The sequence below is a fragment of the Colletotrichum paranaense genome (assembly GCF_030867605.1).
Source record: "Colletotrichum paranaense strain IMI 384185 chromosome Unknown Scaffold_4.1, whole genome shotgun sequence".
Lineage (NCBI taxonomy): Eukaryota > Fungi > Ascomycota > Sordariomycetes > Glomerellales > Glomerellaceae > Colletotrichum > Colletotrichum paranaense.
Genome location: NW_026848962.1, coordinates 3778489 through 3798058, shown reverse-complemented (window position 1 = coordinate 3798058; position 19570 = coordinate 3778489). Strand labels below are relative to the sequence as shown.

General features: G+C 52.8%; 9 protein-coding genes across 9 annotated transcripts; 4 read left to right on the top strand and 5 right to left on the bottom strand.

Annotated features, from left to right (window-relative positions):
• Positions 1-812: 812 nt before the first annotated feature.
• Positions 813-2843, top strand: CPAR01_06243 (gamma-glutamyltranspeptidase; the record flags this gene model as incomplete). The annotated part of the gene is made up of 6 exons (XM_060490517.1): positions 813-998; positions 1068-1331; positions 1394-1553; positions 1615-1663; positions 1723-2316; positions 2381-2843. Coding segments are annotated over 6 exons (1716 nt in total), but the record flags the coding sequence as incomplete, so codon positions are not given.
• Positions 2844-2991: 148 nt separating this feature from the next.
• On the bottom strand, positions 2992-4804 carry CPAR01_06242 (alpha-1,2-mannosyltransferase alg-11; the record flags this gene model as incomplete). Its single annotated transcript, XM_060490516.1, has 4 exons — positions 2992-3167; positions 3218-4205; positions 4259-4394; positions 4449-4804. The coding sequence occupies 4 exons, from the start codon at positions 4802-4804 to the stop codon at positions 2992-2994; spliced, it is 1656 nt and encodes a 551-aa protein (XP_060351982.1).
• A 567-nt stretch (positions 4805-5371) lies between these two features.
• CPAR01_06241 (uncharacterized protein) lies at positions 5372-6445 on the top strand (the record flags this gene model as incomplete). The annotated part of the gene is made up of 1 exon (XM_060490515.1): positions 5372-6445. One exon carries the CDS (start codon positions 5372-5374, stop codon positions 6443-6445), a length of 1074 nt encoding a protein of 357 aa, XP_060351981.1.
• A 168-nt stretch (positions 6446-6613) lies between these two features.
• Positions 6614-7477, bottom strand: CPAR01_06240 (SNARE domain-containing protein; the record flags this gene model as incomplete). Its single annotated transcript, XM_060490514.1, has 2 exons — positions 6614-7135; positions 7193-7477. The coding sequence occupies 2 exons, from the start codon at positions 7475-7477 to the stop codon at positions 6614-6616; spliced, it is 807 nt and encodes a 268-aa protein (XP_060351980.1).
• A 358-nt stretch (positions 7478-7835) lies between these two features.
• Positions 7836-9936, top strand: CPAR01_06239 (nucleoporin protein Ndc1-Nup; the record flags this gene model as incomplete). The annotated part of the gene is made up of 3 exons (XM_060490513.1): positions 7836-8060; positions 8113-8943; positions 8995-9936. Coding segments are annotated over 3 exons (1998 nt in total), but the record flags the coding sequence as incomplete, so codon positions are not given.
• A 988-nt stretch (positions 9937-10924) lies between these two features.
• CPAR01_06238 (sucrase/ferredoxin domain-containing protein) lies at positions 10925-12259 on the top strand (the record flags this gene model as incomplete). Its single annotated transcript, XM_060490512.1, has 1 exon — positions 10925-12259. The coding sequence occupies one exon, from the start codon at positions 10925-10927 to the stop codon at positions 12257-12259; it is 1335 nt and encodes a 444-aa protein (XP_060351978.1).
• A 1171-nt stretch (positions 12260-13430) lies between these two features.
• CPAR01_06237 (uncharacterized protein) lies at positions 13431-13772 on the bottom strand (the record flags this gene model as incomplete). Its single annotated transcript, XM_060490511.1, has 2 exons — positions 13431-13635; positions 13738-13772. The coding sequence occupies 2 exons, from the start codon at positions 13770-13772 to the stop codon at positions 13431-13433; spliced, it is 240 nt and encodes a 79-aa protein (XP_060351977.1).
• Positions 13773-15492: 1720 nt separating this feature from the next.
• On the bottom strand, positions 15493-15827 carry CPAR01_06236 (uncharacterized protein; the record flags this gene model as incomplete). Its single annotated transcript, XM_060490510.1, has 2 exons — positions 15493-15700; positions 15793-15827. 2 exons carry the CDS (start codon positions 15825-15827, stop codon positions 15493-15495), a joined length of 243 nt encoding a protein of 80 aa, XP_060351976.1.
• A 2147-nt stretch (positions 15828-17974) lies between these two features.
• On the bottom strand, positions 17975-18302 carry CPAR01_06235 (uncharacterized protein; the record flags this gene model as incomplete). The annotated part of the gene is made up of 2 exons (XM_060490509.1): positions 17975-18176; positions 18268-18302. The coding sequence occupies 2 exons, from the start codon at positions 18300-18302 to the stop codon at positions 17975-17977; spliced, it is 237 nt and encodes a 78-aa protein (XP_060351975.1).
• Positions 18303-19570: the final 1268 nt, after the last annotated feature.

Here is a 19570-nt window from a genome sequence, read left to right as displayed (position 1 = left end):
TGGTAATACACCAATTATGAGACAAGATGGCCCGCTAAGAGCACCGTGTCACAGTATAGCTTGGAAGTACAAAAATTTGGTGTAAGATGAAAGTATGAAAGTCAAAGACTTGAAGTTGAAGCTTGTGACATGCGACCTGTGAAAAAAAGTTGTCGCCCATCTGAAGGTTGCTGAGAATTACTTAATTCGCCCGTCGCTGATTGGCGTCCCTGGGACTCGGTGTGGGGCTTCACCAAGCATGACTGCTATCATGCGGCACACTTTCAATTGTCACTCGCCCACCAAGTGCCACCACACCTTGAGGTACCTATCTTACTCTGTATGTAGGTACTTAGCTAAGTAAGTGTGGCCCACATATTGGACCCCAGAACTCGCTTATCAGTTGTGCCTGCCGGATCTGGGGCTGGAACCAAGTTGGTAATAGCGACTTGGTCTGTCGCAATCGCCGGGGACCCAGTAGTAATAAGTCATGGCCCTCCCCCGACTACGGCGTTCAATGCCTCCAGCTTACTCACAACCCTTTCTCTTGTCTTGGTGATCTGTTGGGTATAGAAGGCTTCTTTATCGCGGTAGATAAGAGACGCAACGCTGAGAGTTGCTTACCTCCCGAGTCCCTCTGTCATCCCTTCCGCTATCTCTTATCGGTGTCTCGGCCGTTGTGCACGTTGAGTCTCGGAGGTACCGTCCGGTGTTGGAGTCCACAGACCGCCGCCCGGCCTTGAATTAACCACCTATCCAAGATGAGTGAGTTCATCCCATCCAGTAGAGGAGATCAGCATCTTCTGGAAATCATGAAAAGCGATTAACCGAGAACAGAGACATCTCCCAAGTCAATATGGCATTACCCAGCCTCTCTGCTCTTGCTGGCCGAATTCCGCTCGGTTTCGGCCGCAGCGATACCGGAATTCGTCTTTAACCCTCGTGCTGGCGACACTGGCGCCGTTGCAAGTGAGTCGGTTGAGTGCAGTAGGATTGGCCGTGATCTACTTGCGCAAGGTGTATGTGTTTTTTCCACTTTCTTCTCATAATCTCTCAGTAAGGTTACACAAGGCCTGACCCCCATGTAGGGAAACGCCGTAGACGCGCTGGTCGGTACGACGTTCTGCGTTGGAACGGTGGGCATGTACCACTCCGGCATTGGCGGCGGCGGCTTCGTCGTCATCAGAGACGGTGATGGGAACTACGAGTCTGTGGACTTTAGAGAGGCTGCGCCGGCTGCTGCGTTCCAGGATATGTACCAAGGCAATATCGCGGGTAGTGTCTACGGCGGCCTTGCCGTGGGCGTGCCGAGCGAGGTTCGTGGGTTGGAATACATCCACAAGAAGTACGGTGTAAGTGAACAGCTTGGAAAGAAAGCGAGAGATTCTCATTACTGACTTGGTCATCTCAAAAGACTCTGCCCTGGAAGAGCGTCGTCACCCCGGCTGCGAGGTTGGCGACTGCGGGCTTCCGAGTGTCTTCGGACTTGGTGCGATATATGGACGCCGCTATCAAAGGGCAGTGGAACTTTCTCGTCGAAGATCCAGTATGGGCTGAGGAGTTTGCTCCCAACGGTGAGTCTCTAAAATCCTCCGAGTGTAGGTCAGTAGGAAGTAGTGAACTAACACGGAGCAGGCACGCTCCTCCAACTTGGTGATACCATCTACCGCAAACGTTACGGAGCGTAAGCCTCACACACACTCACATATCTCTCAGAAAATTAGAAACTGACAAAAAACCCAGCACCCTCGCCAAGATCGCAGAACAAGGCCCAGAAGCCTTCTACTCCGGCCCCATAGCAGAGTCCATGATCGCCACAGTCCGCGCCACAAACGGCACTCTCACCCTAGAAGACCTCGCCTCCTACAAGGTCGTCACCCGCCCCTCCCTCTCCATAACCTACCGTGGCCACCGCCTCACATCCGTCGGCTCCCCCGCCAGCGGCGCCGTCTGTCTAAACACCCTTAAGATCATGGAGCAGTTCGACCCGGCTGAGTCCGCCGACACCAAGCTCGGCGTTCATCGCTTCGACGAGGCCATGCGCTTCGCCTACGGCGCCCGGTCTCTGCTCGGTGACCCGGACTTCGTGGAAGGCATCGGGCCGTTTGAGGATACCCTTATCGACGAGGCCACGGCCAAGGATATCCGCGGTAAGATCCTGGATAACCAGACGCAACCGGTTGAGCGGTATGATCCGCAGGGCGTGTACTCGAGCGAAGGGTTCGGGACGTCGCATATCGTCACAGCGGACAAGTCCGGCATGGCCACCTCCCTGACCACGACCGTCAACCTCCTCTTTGGCGCTCAAATCATGGACCCATTATCCGGCGTAATCCTGTAAATTCCCCTTCTCCTATCCATCCCTTCTCACCGTAAATTCCACTCACTGACAAACAACCAGCAACAACGAAATGAACGACTTCTCAATCCCAGGCGTCCGCAACGCCTTCGGCTTCGAACCCTCCCCCGCAAACTTCGTCCGCGCCAACAAGCGGCCCCTCTCCTCCATCACCCCCGTCATCGTAGAACACCCAGACGGCTCCCTCTACGTCACCGTCGGCGCGGCAGGCGGCTCCCGCATCATCAGCTCCACGGCCCAAGTCACCTGGCACGTCCTCGAGCACGGCCAGACCATGAAGCAGGCCCTCCGCGAGCCCCGCCTGCACGACCAGCTCATGCCCAATACCGTCACGTTCGAGTACGCCTTTGACAACGACACCGTCGCCAGCATGCTCGAAAAGGGCCACGACGTGACGTGGGTGCCCGAGGGCCGCAGCGCCGTGCAAGGCATCATCTTTGAAGACGGCGTATTCGAGGCCGCGAGCGAGCCGCGGCAGAAGAATAGTGGTGCATTTGTGGTGTAGATGGTTTAGATGATATATCACGCTTACGCTAGATGATGAGATTTTATGTGCAACATAAGCCAGGTTTATTGAGGTTATCTGAAGGAAAGGGGTATCCTCGAGTCTATCAAAGTACATATAGAAATACAGGCAAGAGTCAACAATGCATCTAGGGCGTCATGGCCACCAACTTCTCCATCTGGGCGATCCACTTCTCGTCAAACTCGCTCTCGGTGAAGCGCTTGGCCGACCGGCGTGCGCGGAGGCGAACAGGGAGCGGATCCTTGATGGAGAGGGCCTTTTCGTAGCCCTCGGCGAACTCCTTGACATTCGTAGCGTGGAAACCTATAAGCTAGTTAGTCTTCATCTTCACAGAAAGCTAGGTCAATACTAACCAGTGGGCTGGCCGTCGATTTCAATGACGATATCCAGCTTGGGACCACCACTGGCGTGGACAACGGAAATCAGACCGGCGGCTTGGTACTCGACGACACCAATGCCAAAGTGCTCGTTCCACATGCCGTTGACACCGACGGAGGCTCTCTGCAGCCAGTCCAAAATCTCAGGCCACGAAGCGTCCAAATGGAACTCGACACGGTCTTTGATGCCGAGCTCATTCACCAAGAGGCGCAACGTATACACCCGCTTGGAGTCGTGGTCGTCTCTGACACTACCAATGAGGACCAACTTCGCCTCCTTGGCGGCTTCGGACTTGGTGTTCAGGAAGTCGGCGAAAGCTTGAATGACCAGGGTATGGTTCTTCTCGGGGCGGAACTGAGCAATGTAGACCAAAGCCTGCTCTCGCTTCCGCTCGCTGGCCTCGGATACCTCTACTGCCTCTTCGAGCTCCTCGACAGCGCAGGGTGGGAAGTTGACAGCGATAGGGTTGTTCCTTCCCTTGGCCTGGCGGTAGGGGCCCCAGAGTTTCTGGACGTGACCTTGGGTCCAGGTCGAGTTTGTCATGACAATGTCAACAGTAGATCCAACCCGGGAGTACAAGGCCGCAAACATCTTCCAGTAGAACTTCTTGACCTTGCCTCGGATACCAACGCCTTTGCCGGCGTTGACGCCCTGACTTCCAGTCTCGGCCTTGGGGTCCAGTGATTCCAGCATATCAGTCGAAATTGTCGGGTAGTGAACATAGGCACAAGTAGGAACTCTGCGAAAGAGCAACTTGCACAAACCCAGGGAGAAGGCATAGCCCATAGTATCAATGAAGATGTCAGGGACAAGGAGCTGGAAGGCATCCCATGCCAACACTACAGATCCAATCGATTGTCCAAGGAGGGTGAAGTGAGGCCATGTCGAGGCCAGAACGAGGTGTCTTGTGCTAACGTAGAGGAAGTTGATGGTCGGGGGATGCAGGTCGATGTTGAACCGGGTCTGAGACATGTCGTTAGTATGAGGAAAGAGGGGTTCTACGGTGGGAGACAAACCTTGACGCGCTCGAGCATGGCCTGCTTGTTCACTTCATGGTCGCCAGTGTACACAACACAGAGTGCATTAGGGTATCTCTCCTGAGTGGTCTTGATCGCAGCCCAAAGGACTCGCTCTCCTCCTCCGCCAGCGTTACTGGGTGCTGTTAGTGACCGTCCTTTTGGCGACTTTTGCAATCGTTCGACATACCAGAAAGGGTGGAAGAATCCAACGACCCCGGTCCATTCTGAGTCCTTCTTTTCGGAGCTTCCGGAAGCTTGTGCCTGCACATTGTTCTTCCCGCTGCTGGAGCTCTTCTGGGTGTTCTTGAATGACTGTTGCTCAGCAGTCTTGAGCTCCAGAAGCTGTGCTCTCCTTCCCTCTGTCTTTTTTCGTAGGTACCATCCCAGCAGGGAACCAATGCCTTTCATCAGCAGAGGAAACATGATGTAGGTCGCGATTGGAGTAAAAGCGATGATCGGCACAACGACGTAGGCTAGGGTCCAGGGATCGAGGCCAAAAGAGAAGGGCGTCTGCCCAGACGGCGCTGAGCAGGTTTCGGGCATCGGGGTGAAGGGATCGCAGAATTCGTAGGATTAGGTTTTGGTTTTGCTTCGACAAACTTGGGAACCGGTGGTGGTGTCGAGGTGGAAAAAAGAGGGCGAGTCGAAGCCGAAGGGGGCGTCGGTCAAGTCCAGCTTCAGCATTGCCCGTTGACGTCGTGGGATGCTATGGTGAGGTAGGGGACTCGCAAACTGGCCAGGTTGTACTGCAAGCTAGAAAATGGGGCGGGGGAAGCTGCAGCGGTACGAATACAGTGGGCAGTCGACCCCCACCTCTAAAGGGTCCAGGTCTTTTCCGGCCCCGGCGAGCTGTAGATCCGCTCAAGCCGCGCCCGTTGGATCAAAATGGCCCGTGCACCAGCCCGTTGGTGCTGCTCTGAATTGACCACTGAACGCCCGACGTAAACTCAGATATTCTCATGATCAACTATTGACAAAATCTAGCCTCAGCTCCTTGACGATCCTTGACCAGCCCGCATCCTTCGTTTCAAGGGCCACTACCCTGCGCCGCAAGCTTTCGAAGAAAGTGTACCTTCTCATGCCCTCTGATGAACATTTAAGCATCTCATCATGGCTTCCCTGAGAGCGGCGCGTTGCGCCATCACACCCGGCCTACGCCAACCCATCGGTTTCTCATCAGCAAGGCCACTCACTACCTCTCTTCGCCCACGCCTTGTCTCGAGGACGGCACGATCACCTCAACGAGAAATTGGTGCCAGACACTTTAGTCTAGGCGGGCTCGTCAACAGCAGCGTCGAAGCTACCTCGCAAGTAGTTGTTTCGCTGCACTCGATGAACGCGACGGGAAATTGGACAGGCACCATCGTGTTCTCGGCCTTGCTCATCTCTCTGTGCAGAGCACCGCTTCAATACTACGCCAGACGCGTCGTTGAAAGACAGGGAGAAATCGCACCATTTATGGCCGCCTGGAGTCACGAAATTCGTGGGACCCGTCTCTCAAGGGCCATACAACTAGCCAAGGTTCGGAAACGAATGCTGAAAGAGCTAGGGGCCCAGAATTGGAAGACTTGGGCCCCAGCACTCGGCCTGCCCATATGGTATCTCATGTCTGAATCTCTGAGGCGTCTTTGTGGTGCAAACAGCGGACTTCTATCCTTGCTCACTGGCAACTACAAGAACCAGGAGGTTTCAGCCAGTGTCGCCTCGACCTCCGTTACGGAACAGGCATCAACAGCAGCTTCTTCGTCTGCTGATGCTGTATCTAGCAACCTGGATTCACTAAGCTATGTTGCGGAAGGCATGGCAAATGGTGGCGTGCTATGGTTTACCGACCTCACGGTAGCCGATCCAACAATATTGTTGCCTGCTATGCTGATGGGCACTCTGGGCTGGTTAACGATGCCTAGAGGCGAAATGAGGAAGTATGTATTCAACCTCTCAACGTCTGAGCAGAATGTGCCTCCGGGTCTGAGATGGCGAATTCGCCTCCAAAGAGGTCTACTTCTCACGGCAGTCTTGATTCCCGCACTTTGTATCAACTTGCCAGCAGGCATATTTGTCTACTGGATTTCTTCAATGATCTTCTCCCAGATCTCTGTCAAGATTATGGACAAAGTACGCGGCAAACACGACCCTTGGAAGCCATCCCCTCATTACGAGCGCTTACACTTGCGGGGGTTGTAGTCTTGGGGAGAAAAGCCATGGCAATGATAGAGAAAGAAGACACGCTGTCCCAGATTGTATCCTTAGCTGTACTTGGGCGCCTGATGTACAATATTCGCGAAACGCCACCACAACGCCAATGTAGAAACAGCAATCAAATAAAGAAACCCCCAATACCCCCATGACGTGCTAGTCCAATACAATTGCGAGAATGATAATGGTGAGGATGACTGCCAGGATGAGCATCAGACAACACCCCTTGTTGCGAGCCGCCTTCTGGTGTCTGGCCGCTTGGCGGAGCTCTATTTGAGCGCCCCGGGTATCGTCCCGCACGTCTTCCACGTTATCCGCGATGGAAGTAAGCTGCTCGCCTTGCTCGGTCACAATCTGAGCCACCTGCCTGAACAACACATTGAGATCGCCGACACCCTGCTCAATATTTCGGATCTCCTCTTCACGCTCGACAATGAGCGCTTCCTGGAAGTCCACTTCGTCCTGTGATGCGAGGCGGCTGACCTCCTGCTGCTGTTGAAGCTCGAGACGCTCCTCGGATCCAGCCGCCGCATCAGCTCCCTCGCCTTCGGTCGCTGCGCGCGCAGCTGTGACGGACGCTCGTTGTTTCTCAAGTGCTTTGCGCTGGATGTCTTGGAACTCTTGCAGGACGTTTTGGAAGTCGGTCGAGATTCTGGATTGATCGTACTTTTGTTGTTTCTATGCGCACGGCTTATTAGTATACGGCTTTGCGCAAGTAGTCTGTGGAGTACGAACGGTCAGATCGTCCCACGTCTGGAGCTTCTTAACGCCATCTCCAATCTCCTTGCACAGATCGCGGGTCTTCTCGAGGTGGTCGTGAACTCGTTCTCTGACACGGGGAGTATCGCGCTTCGTTCCGAGAATGTTGACATCAGTAGTCAGCTGCTGGATGTTGCGCCGCAGGTTGAAGATCTTGTTGGTCAACTGGGACTGAAGCTGCTTGAACTCGGGATCATCGGTGTATCCGCCTTGACGACCCGATCGGCCGGCTTCGAGCGAAGATAACTGGTCGTACGACATGGTTGCAATTTCGAGGGCAAAGTATTCACAAATGAATCGGACTAAAGGAACGGCGCCGCTGTGATTCACGGATGTGTTTATTTGGCCAGTAAGTATCAGTCAGGATGTCTGCGGAAGATAGACTCGTAATGATGGTCAGGAACCTGCATGTCGTCGTCGGCTGTGGCTGGAACACTACGTAAGGGCGCCACCTTCCGTCCAATCAGCTCCTGTTCGCAATAGTGGTGCCTGATTGTGTTATCTCCACGTGATACATGTGGCTCAGTCCGCGTGCAGAGCGGGTCCCCTGGACCTCAAGCAAGCTCAAGCGGGAGCTGCGTGTTGTTGTACTGGAGTTTTTTACATTATTTACTTCCAGATCCTGGCTCCGTCACAAGTCCCAGTGCAGCCTCGCCAAACCTCAGCCTCCCAAACATTCGGTCCCGATGACCATGCACCTTCAGCATGGCACCGGCAACAGTCAGAAGGGCTCCGTATAAGGACTTTCTGCAGCCTGCGCTGCACAGGCGATTTTCCTCTACCGCTACTATTCTGCTTGCTATTTCTTATTTGCAAGCCATCCTCCTCTCGGGTTGGAGCTCTTGTGAGTGATGAACGTTGAAGATGCATGCTTGCGAAGCTTTGCAACTAACTAGCCTCTCGTAGACTTTTGGTCCTGGTTCCCCATTGGCCCCGCGGGCTTTCGAACACTGTTCCTCTTCACCTGCGGTCTCTCGATCTTGATCCTGCGCATTGCCCAGTACCACGTCGGCGCCCGCGCCTCCAACTCGACCTTCCACGCGTTCGCGCAATTCTTTTTTAGCATTCACACTCTCGAGGCTTTCCTCTTCTACGGGTTCTCGAGCGCGCTATTCAGTCATGTTTACCTCTGGGCCCTGCCGGAGAGCGCCAATTTGGGATGGGTCACATACTATAGTGGGGACCGCGCCCGCGTGAACGAGAGAACGTTGATCTTCTTCTGCTACATGGCCGTCAGCGCCGCTGTTCAGTCGATTTTCCACTTCTACCAAGACCAAGACAAGCTCATCATCGATGTCGCGCGGTCTGAGGGAGGCGAAGTCAAGGTTTCTGGGGATGCTTCGCTGAATAAGGTCTTGGGCGAAGTCCCTGCGATCCTTATCCAGTCTGGCGTCAGAAGTATCAGCACCACTATTGTCGCCGGAGTGGTATACTTCATGGCATTGCGATCGTTCTTCTGGGGCTGGGCTTTGTTCTTCTTGCGACCTTTCTATAACCTTCCGAAAACCAACATGCTTCCGCCTCAGTGGCCCGGAGACATCTACTTGATGTTCCGATGCGCGGTTGCTGGCTTCCTGATCACCGCCATCTGGAAGACAGCCAATCATGCGTTTTCGACGTTTATGGTCAAGGCGCCTCTCAAGAACGGCAAGCCTCTCACGAGTGAATCCAAGGATCCAAACGGCAGTCTTCTGAATGGTCTTAAGAGCAAGAAGGACTCCGTTCGGGTAAGTGTACAATCAGGCAGCATGCACCAATCCTCAAGCTAACAGTGACAGTGCTTTGCCCTCTGGGAACTGGCATACATTGCTCGTAACGAAGAAGGCAGACGCAAGGCCATCTTCATGGATATCGACCGTAAAGATGGTTCTACGTGGTCTCAGATATTCGTTTACTGCCTGACTACCATCAAGAGTATCGAACAAAGAATCGATCAGTACGGAAAGCCCGCGGCTGTGCCGGCTGCCCCAGCGCCAACTGCGGAAGTCCGAGCTCGGTCTTCAGCGCCATTGAAGGAGGACCCTATTTTCACTAGCAAGCCCGCGAACAAGACGATGCGCGGCGAGCTGGAAAAGGCCCTCACCCAGGTGGGAAGCCACCCCGGCCATTCACCAGTGTCGCAGCTGAGCCCTATCGCGAAGAAGACGCTGCGCGGGGCCCGTGACAAGGTTCTGAGCAAGGAGCAGCAAGAGGCGCTGTCTTCTCCTCAACTGATGAACCAGTTCCAGACATGGGCGCTGAAGGTTATTGGCAACGAGTACGTTGGCTGGGTATTTCGCCAAGAGTTCCGCAACCGCCTCACCGCCGTTATCCTCGGAACGCCGTACTCAGAACTGAGCCAGTACGTCAACGCTGTTGATGTGCTCAGCTTGTTGGCCGTTCACAGTCTCAATGATGATAACTACGGCAGGGTACAAAAGGATGTTCCTACCATCATCCGCACCTTTACAACCGTCATCACCAAGATTGAGGCATTCAAGGACAGCTTTCCCGTTCACTGGACCGATATTGAGAAGGATAGAACTGCGCCCGAGGTGGAAGCAGTGATTGCAGCCTTGAAGACGGGCTTGGCCCAAGTGATTGCGGAGTTTGAACGATACAGCAGCGACTTGAGGTTGACTCGCACGGATATCAGACTGGCCAAGGAGGCGGCAGCCCAACAGATACTTCCCACGAGTGAAGTCAGATCCCAAGGACCCGAGATGCAGCAAGCCCGCTAGTCACAGGCTTTGGCATATGTGGTGTCACGGTGCAACCGTAATTTGTGAGGGGCGTTTGGGAGGCAAAACAGGCACGCATAACGGCATAACGACGTGTATCATAGTCAGATTTCACGAGGCAGTAAAACATTGCAGCAAAACCATGGTTTTATCAACAGAAGGGCTGATTGACGGTCCCATCACATGTTAAGTGAGGCGCACAAACCGGCCTTGCCTGCGTCAGCTCATCGGTTTGAGCTAGTCGAGAGCAACGATACGAGACGATTGGATGCTGGGCACTGGCGCACGTGTAAGACAGCAGACGCTACCTTTTCTTAGTCATGGGGCTTATGCCTTTCCCAAGGCCAACGCGGCGTCACGGCAGGTAAAAAATAGGTTCCTCCATTCCGAAGACTCCCCTCTCTTCCCATTCCGTCCCATCCCATTGTGCATCTGTCTTTGAGCGCCTGGAATGTAGAAAAGTTAGTGCCCGTTGCCGCCTTCCCGCTGGTGCCGCTAAACCGGATTTTGGATTAGAGCATAGAAAGCCTTCCTAAAATTCAACAGGGGTCCGCATGGAGGAACCCCCACCTGAGCTTTGTTGCTTTGTGGCCGGGAAGGCACTGCTAAAACAAAATGAAAGCCCCCCAACCAACCTCTCGCTTCCCCCGTCCGTCATCTTCTTCGTCGTCACCTTCACGCATCTGCGTGCGCAACCTCCACCTTTCTCTTGTCTACTTACATATTCACCAACCTCCATTCTCTCCCTCCACCGTACTATACCCTTTTCTCCCCTATGTAATGTCTAGACTTCACACTTGTTCTTCTTAGCCTAGCTACAGCTACATTCTACCTCGTCGCATAGGCTTTTTCTTCCGCCCAGCCATGCTTTTCCGGTTTGCTCCATTACCTCATGCACTGGCTCGTCGGTCCATGATCCTCAACCAGCATTCTCGTCGCTTCCCGGGTTGAATCCTCAACGCTGGGAAACCCTTTCGAATCGCCCCCGATGTTCTCCCCACGAGCGATATTCCGTTTTATCTACGGAAGTTTCTACTTCGTCCTATGCTTCCTCCTCGCCCTTCTCCTCCTCGTCACCCCCGGCGACACCATATACCAGGCCTATTCGAACAACCAGCCATATAACATATGGATCATTGCCGCCGCTCTGGTCCTCACCACTTTAATCGTATCCTTCATCTACGCGACGCGACTGTATCTCAACAAGACGATCCTCGCATCAATCCCGAAGCCATGGGTTCCTATCGAGAAGGGCGACGTGAACAAGAAGGTTCACGAAATGATCACAGCCGACCTGAAGCGCAGCGCAGCCATTGCCTATGACGCAAGGCCGCGCATTGAGACGAATTTGTTGGGTGGCGATATGGAGGAGGTACTGGTCGAAAAGCAGAACTCTGGCGGTAGCGCGGCAAGGAAACGCTTTCAGCTACCGACCTTGAAAAAGCCGGCAACAACAGAAAAGGAGACTGGCATTGCGCTACCTCCTCGAAGGCCGGTTTGGGGCGAAATCGAACACTACGGCTGGTCATCACCCAACACACTAGACCTCCCGGATCTACAGTACAGCACCGTCCTCTCCGAGCTCCCGAACCTCATCGAAGCAAAGGCCCTGACACTGGCGCCTCCCGATCCGACCTCTTTCAGTCAACCACCGATGCTCGATGCCGATGCGGTGGCCTTGCTGCAGCGCCCATTACCCATGAGTCTGCGCGACTACCTTGGCCACCTTGCTGAGCTGGGGGTAATTTCGCTTAATGCGACGACCGCCGATTTCCTCTCCACCTACGAACATGCGCGCTTCTCTACGCGGGCTATTTCGAACGCCCAATTTCACGAATTGATGCATTTGTTTGCTGCGATACTGCGCGGCATGCGACCGCTAGATCCGGCAGTCCTCGGTCCCTTGGACGAGCCCAGCGAAGGCTCAGAAAGCGACATCGACAATGATGCGCCCATGGCCACAAATCCTACCACTCCACGCAGCTTATCCCGGTCTGCGACACAGAGCACACAAGGCTCTTATACTAGGAGAGCGCCGACCGTCAACGCGCGCAACTCCTCTGCAAATACGTGGGCTCAATATCGCACCGCGCCGGCTACCCCATTGGGTACATTAAGAGGAGCCATATCGAGATCCTCCAGCATGAATAGCTTCGCCCAGACTCGGCCGGCGTATGGTCCAAATCATTCGTCATCTAGTGTCAGTTTGCGGTCGAGGGCATCAGGAAGTTCCGCTTCGGGCTCCGTCATTAGACTCGCGACGCGGACGGACTCGACTGATCTGCCCTACATCCTCTCTCTGCGGGAGACCAGGGCCTCATGAGCTGGACCAACACAAAATATTAACGACTGAATGACTATAGGCACTGCATGATATCCACGGCGTTTTGGTGTGAAGGGGGGCTCAGAGGGCCGGCTCAATTTCTTTGTTGTATTATCTAATGTTAATCGCATGCATATAGCTTTACTGTGTTTCTTTGAAGAGGTCCCACCACCCAATGTAATGCTCCACCATGCATCAGCCAATGAACGTTCTTCTCCAACCCGTGACATCTGCACCTCGATTTGACGTTGTGTAGATCGATTCGCATGCAGGTATTTCGAAGTCGGCGGGGTTCGGGAAGAGGTAGAGGCGCGCTTTGACAGGGTCGTCGCCTGTAGCAACCCGTGGTGGTGGCTTTTTGGGGGTTACCTTAAGGTAGTGTGGGAAAATCTCCGATGAATGGTAAGGGTTTGGTTCGAATTCGAGGGGTCGAGGAGGCGTGTACGGGAGGAAACGTATCGAATAGGAAAATAGAGAGACGAAAGGTCAATCTGGGAAGGTTCGAGGGGGGGAGGGGAATGCCATCCGTTTAGTACTTCTCCCGTCTGCGAGGTGCTGCCGGGGCGCCTAACGGATGGTACTGGGGTGGGAATGTGTAAGGCAACCGACACACCCTGTCTGGCTGGCTGCAACCATTTGATGGGCTCGCGCAGCGGCGCAGCCAATGGAATACCGCGACGTGGGAGGGACATCCAGATGTACGAAACTTGCTGCAAGTACCGATCATACTGCAAGGTAGTGGTGTGGTACACATAAGCTTAGATGTGTCCGCGCCAGCTTTTGTGTGATGTGCACAAGGACTGTCACGAAACCTGCCTGCCACGAAACTTTCCCGCCCCGGTACCGTTCTCCAGTTATTTGGCTTTCCGGATCCGAAGCGACGGGGCCGAATAGTGCACGTGCTCTCGGGTAGGGTGGGCCTTCCCGGGGGCCAGGATCCGCCCAACCGGTGTAAGCAGGCGAGCCTTGCTCAAGACTCCTGGTCGGATCCGAGTACAGGTTTGTGTTGTAGTTTGCAGTCTCATGGTTGGTCGAGGTCTGGTTGGCGCACCTGTCAGTTTTGTATCTCTCATGTCAGAAGCATGTGCACGCACTTGGCGGGATGTTATAGATAGGCGTGTTCTACCGACACCCAAAACTCAAAAGGTTTTCAGGAATTCATTGATGCATTTCAGCCGCTGAGACCGGCGGTGATGTCGTCAATCTTGCGGGCTGTTTCGGTCTGACGCCTGGCTATGGACTCATCGGCCGAGGTGGTGGCTTGAGAAAGCATGGTATTGGGGCCGCTGTTGTCGCTGAGGAAGGACTGGATTCGGGTTTGTCGAAGCTGCTGCTCTTGCAGGACTTGAGCCGCAGTCCGGGGAGGAGGGATGTTCCTTAATGAACCAGAACATTAGCTTTGATGGAGAGAGGAGACTGGTCAAAGATATGAGGGCGTTTAGGTAGGTGTATGAAGTGGGATAGGGCGGATGATATACCCGTTGACAGTAGCTCGGTTTGAGGCTGCGTACATGCTGGCAATGTACCGAGGTAAGTACTAAGATGTACAGTGTGCTGGATATGAAAATAGTGTTTTGGGAAAGAACGCCCATTGGACAACAGCAAATACAAAGGTGATCGAAACACGATTTCGAAATGTATGAAAATGTGAGTTCCACGACTGAGAAAATGCCGCGGACATCCATCGTCCTTATGGGAATTCGAAGTTGACCATGATGGCACAACGTAGGTAGAATGAGACCTGCAACGAGGTAGGTAGTGGTGAGAACAGGTACGTACCCCAGAGGCCATTGGGGCTTAAGGTAGTTGTCGAGTGGCGGCACTGGCTGCCCGTGGATACCACCTGCAAGTGCTCCTCACTAGGTACATACATACAGGTGTGCACTAAGGTGCGGCAAGAGGCAAATTGTCGGACTCCTGTTGCGTCCAAACCTGTGAAGTGGGGGTGTTGTCGCTACACCCCCCCTGTGACTATGCGCTGCTTACTACACTGATCCCATCCGGGGCCGGCACAGCTTGTCCAAGCCTCGGGTCCTCCACCCGGTTACCTCCGCTCTTCGTACGCGTTGCGAGGAGCGGCACGTACTTACCCACAGCGCGCTGCCAGGTAACCTCAGGCACTTCACACGCAATAACAGTTTCCACACGCGGACAGCCTAGCCAAGGGAGTTAAAATGTAACCCTCACCTGCTTTCCACCAGCATTGGAATCGCTACATTGGATCAAGTGAGTTTGGAGCACAGCGATGACCTTTTAGTTGGGTCGTGTAATACGTATCATAGTGGGTGATTTCCGTTGAAAGCCTGTTCCACTTCCAGATGGTTGTTTACGCCAGAAAAGCCGGAGAAAGCTACACGAGTTGAGAGTACATCAAGCGTAGAGTTTTGCAGATTCCGTGTTGCTATGGAGAAAATACTAGCGCTTGTGGAAATCAAAACGAATGTAAGTTGTGATGATCGCAAAGCAAGTACAACCCCCAGAAACCTCCGAATTCCAGTCGGCAATAGGGTTACTCAGAGGAGGGGAAGGTGTCTATCAGACTGTGTCAAACCGGCAGAAAAAGAAAAGGAAAGTTACAAGTCAACGTGCGGTACGTCGCGTTCGGGACTAAGGAACAAGGAAAAGAGGCCGCAACGACCTGAGCGGCGCCAAATGGAGAGGAGCGAGAGCAATACTGCGTAGACCTAATCATCAAGTGAGGCCAGCCGGTTGAGCCGTTGAGGATGGCAGTATTCGAGAATCCCCTTACATCTGGCTTGCATTGATTGGTCGTGATTGGCCAGGAATTGTCCCCTGAACCTGGCCAGGCAAGATGGAACAACCGCGTGCCGGCCGCCCTTCTCGAGTGCCATGAACTTAGTTGTACCATCAAAAAAAAAGGTATCTCCTGCGCGAGTACTGAGTACCGCCGTCCCACTCCGCATCTGGGCCCCACTAGGTACAGCTGTGGCCCGGCCTGCCCGGTAAAAGTCCAATTCCGGATGGAGTGGGTGCCGGAACGGTGCGCGGCAGGGTTAAAATCTCTTGGGACGCCGAGTGTCCCGCCTTCCGAGCGCCTGCACCAGTCTCTGGCTACAGCTACTTGGAGCGGCTAGCGGTGAATCACTTTCGCCTGCATCGCCGTATGAGAATCTTCTGAATCCGCGTTATGGTGTCTCTTGCACACTTACATTTCAATCTTTTGAGGTGCGCTTGCTTACAGCCACAGCCAACGTTTCAATAAGTCCTGCCTTTCATTTCTCAACTTTTGAGATAGCACTCTTTATCTCCTGAAGCTTGCGTCTACGGCTCTTTTCGATTGAAAGTCCAGACAGGCCCATCATATGAGGCAGCATCGGATTGGGGCATTCATTGTCGAGTGCGAAAAGGCAAAGTCGTTCTTTTCGAAGACGCAACATGTCCTCGGTGCCGGTAGATTTGCGGCTCGAGGATGAGTCGTCACTGCGAAAGGGCATGTTAGCTTGGTTCAGTCAGATGATCCTACGAAATCCAAATGCTATTAAAGTCAATCAGAATAGGGGGGTTGTTCGTACCCGTGGACGATGGACTTATTAGAACCTGGGTTCATGGCGGTTTTGGTGGTATGCAGTATACGGCGATTAGCGGGTCACCTGATCAGTTCGATTGCCAGGATGACAAAATAATACTGGTAAAGCTAGAGTCTGTGGGAGTGTCACTGTTGAAAGAGAAGACATCTTGAAGAGGGCTATTGGGAAATCAAGGTATTTGTATGAAATAGTCGAGATGGCGTCGAAAGACGGCAGTATTCGATTCCCAATGTCGACCTTCTCTTTTTCTCTGGATTTCCCATAGTTGGTTGGTGTCCAACAACTGAGTGCGGGATGCTCGTATGTGGGGACAGGCGTGATACAAAGGTATCTTTTGGAGCAGTGGAATAATGCTAACGACGCCACCTTCATTAGGCAACCTCAACTGCAGGGATCCAACACTTCAAACACACCAGATAGGGTAAGGTAGGTATTGGCGTATTGCATCCTGGGCTCCATTCCATTGCCTTTTCAGACAGCCGTCCCAGCTTCAGTCATATGAAGTACCTTACTCCAACTCCAAAGCGCCTTGTGTAATTCAAGTCATGTCAATATGCACTAAGGCCGACGTCCACCCTGAGTGCTCGTACAGTTTTCTCATCCATCCTGGGTCAGTTCTCGAGGACAGGCCGAATACAATGGTACTTTGGTTTCGTTTCAACAAGACGAGCCGCCCATGGCCGGACTTGCGGCGCACTCCAGATGGGGACTGGGCCACGTGTGCATGTGATCCAGCCAACATTGGTCTGCATCCACTGACAAGTAGACGTCATTCGGTTTGAGTGGCTATCCCAAGCTCAAGCAAGTATTAAGGCTGGTCAGCAATGCCGCTCCAGACAAAATTTACAAGCGATCGTGAGCTTTGTTGGGCTAGTAACATCCGGCGAGCCTGGTCTCAAGAGGTCAAGGTGTGGAGAAACCTTCAAAAGGCTGATTGAGATATCTTCAAGACTCAAGCCGTTATTACTGTCTTCCGATGCTAGATGTACAGCTGCTTGTCAGTCTCTGCCCTGCCCGCAAGTGTCCATAATGTACTCATTGCTCGTGAAGTAAAATTTCCCTATCCCAGACTAGGCATGCTGCCATCGCATCACAGAGGTTTTCTTGGGTCCCGATCACAACAACACCGTACTGCCCTTGATATTTCCCCCTGACTGATTGGTCGACAAAGTGGCACCCTTGGTCGATGAGTGCTTCACACAATGGTGTACCAAGCAATTGATAATGACGCCTGGAAAAGTTTACATGGCTCTTCTCAGTATCAGCTGCATCGTTGCATCTCATGAACAAATTCTATTATGGTAATTGTTTTTTCATGTCTTTACCTAGGCGAATCCGTTATCATGGTGCTTTCTTACGGCTCTCTTTCCAACGTGCTACATAGTTTATGGGTTGGTAGCGGACGTCTCCGTGCTTCAACTTTGGCAACATCGTCCAAATTGGCACTTTAATCGTATGACAATGCGACGCAAACATGGGCGTCAATTCGAAGTGCAACCAAATGATATACAAGAGCAAGTAAGGTGTACGGAGGAGAGAGAGCAGGGCGCAGTTCTCCCGCCGTAATATTGTTAATAAAAGTAAGGTAAGCTAGGGTACCTGCTGGTGAATTGACGTGATAGTGCCCGAGCCGGGGATCTGCCCGCTACTTCGCGCCTGCGGATACATAGTCTGTACCCCACTGAAGCTCCAGACTTGCGGGGCAACGCTTTTCCTGTGCATGGGCCTCGTCGTCATTGAGCAGACCTGAAGCTCAGAGCCTATCAAGTGCAGGAACCTAGGCAGTACCTCGACTTGGCTCTGGTTTCGCGAGACCCTTGTGTATCCCCGGCCGGCCCAGACGTTTGGGACAAGTGCAACCACAGCACCCTTCCATGTTTGACCCCACATACCAGACCATCAAGACAGCTGCAGCTCTTCGGATAGTTGACATCCATGTCGATATGGGATGGTAGGGGGCATCGTCTCGAAGACTATGTTAAGTGATCAAGTAGTAGGTATCAAGAAATAAGTTTCCTTCAATCGGATGAAAATCGCAATCTATGTGATCCGTTCACTACAACGATGATATTAGCAACTCGACCGCCCCCCTATAATTGGGAACGTACCTATCCAGCGTCGCGCGTGCTAAGATATCAAGCAATTCCAAAGGTAATTCATTTGCTGTTCACTTATCCCAGTTGGCCATGATCTTTTCGATGTCCTCGCTTGCCTTAGCTTCATGATCGGCCTGAGACTTCTCGGTCGAAGTTGTCATGAAGGGCAACATCGTCTTCAGACCATCGTCTTTGAGGAAAGACTCGAGTCGTGCTGCGCCGTGCATCTTAGTTCCATGAACTCGAGGCACATTGGCAGTTTCCGAGGCGTCCCTGTAGAACCTGCATCAGCTTCGGTAGGCTTCCCGCAACAGGGGAACGTGTAGTCCTGATCATGACGAAAGAGGATGTGTGTAAGCCATACCCATTCACGATGGCGCGAGTAGAGATGTTGTCCATAGTAACGAAACTCAGGCTGATCAGCGCTTCTTAGGATTAGCTACTGATACATACGACAGAGGTACTGCCCGATGGTAGGAGTGCTGGCGGTGAATAAGCTGAATGCTTCATGATCAAGACATAGCTATTGTAAATTTCTGGAACCTTGGGTTTCTTTATACGCCAAGTTTTCTAGCTGTGGTCGTGAGGGCAGACATATAGCCAAATGCCCGTTTTGGCATGTATCGAATCCAAGACCCTGAGATGATCCAAAAGCTTCTTGAACCAAAACCACCTCACAGGGACGGGTGTGCCCCACACCCCCCCTGCCCCCTCATGGCTAACACGCCTCAATAGTACGTATCCCCAGCCAAGTTTGCAGCTTGGTCGGGCAGGTTCGCTGCCCAGCCGCCTCACTGCTGCCTCTTATCTGGGGGGCCATACTGCGGGATGCTGGCTGCCAAAGTTGTTTCATCCGAAGTAGTAGCCGCTCATTGAACTGAGTTGGGCGAGGTACGGATAGCCAAAATGGTTTAGTCCTTATTCGTCTTTTACGTGCCCATGGACCATGCGGCTGCACCCATGTGCGCCTGTACCTCGAATTAAGTAGCTATTATTCTCCATTACCTTAATGTGATCTCTTTCGATGGCAGTACTCCCTCTCGTCTCCTTTCTGGGCTTCTAGCCGCAGAATGAATGCCAAGCATGCGATTGATGTAAAGCATCTGGTGCTGTGAAGACTTTTATAGTGATCTAGACGGGAAAACTACCATTGAGTTCAAAATCAAAATGGTCATTGTTACTGTCCTCTGGTAACTGAGTGTTATTAGATCCGCTTTGACTCAAATCGCCTGTGAAGATGAGCTCGATACCGGGGCACACACTTAACTCGAAAATCGATGCAATATGCGTGGCGGCCACAGAAGTTATTGTCTTTTTCATTGACTCAGTCTGAAAGAAAGATGTTTGTCTGCCCAGTCGAAAGCATCTTCACCAAGATAGATGTGAAGACTGATACTCATGATAAGTGTAACAACGACGATCCCAAATCATTTGAGTGCCCTTTCGTGCCTATCAACAACACGAGATATGTTGTTACAGGTGTCATAAAGTGTTCAAATTGATATGTTAACTACAACTTCCTATATGATACAACGCCAGTCAAAAAGGGTTGAAACGAATCCTGTACGTTCAATATCTTTTCAAGCCTTCCGGAAGCTGGGGTAGAAATTCCTCCCAAAGCCCATGCGAGATGCGCCTTCACGACAATGACTGACACTCTACATGAC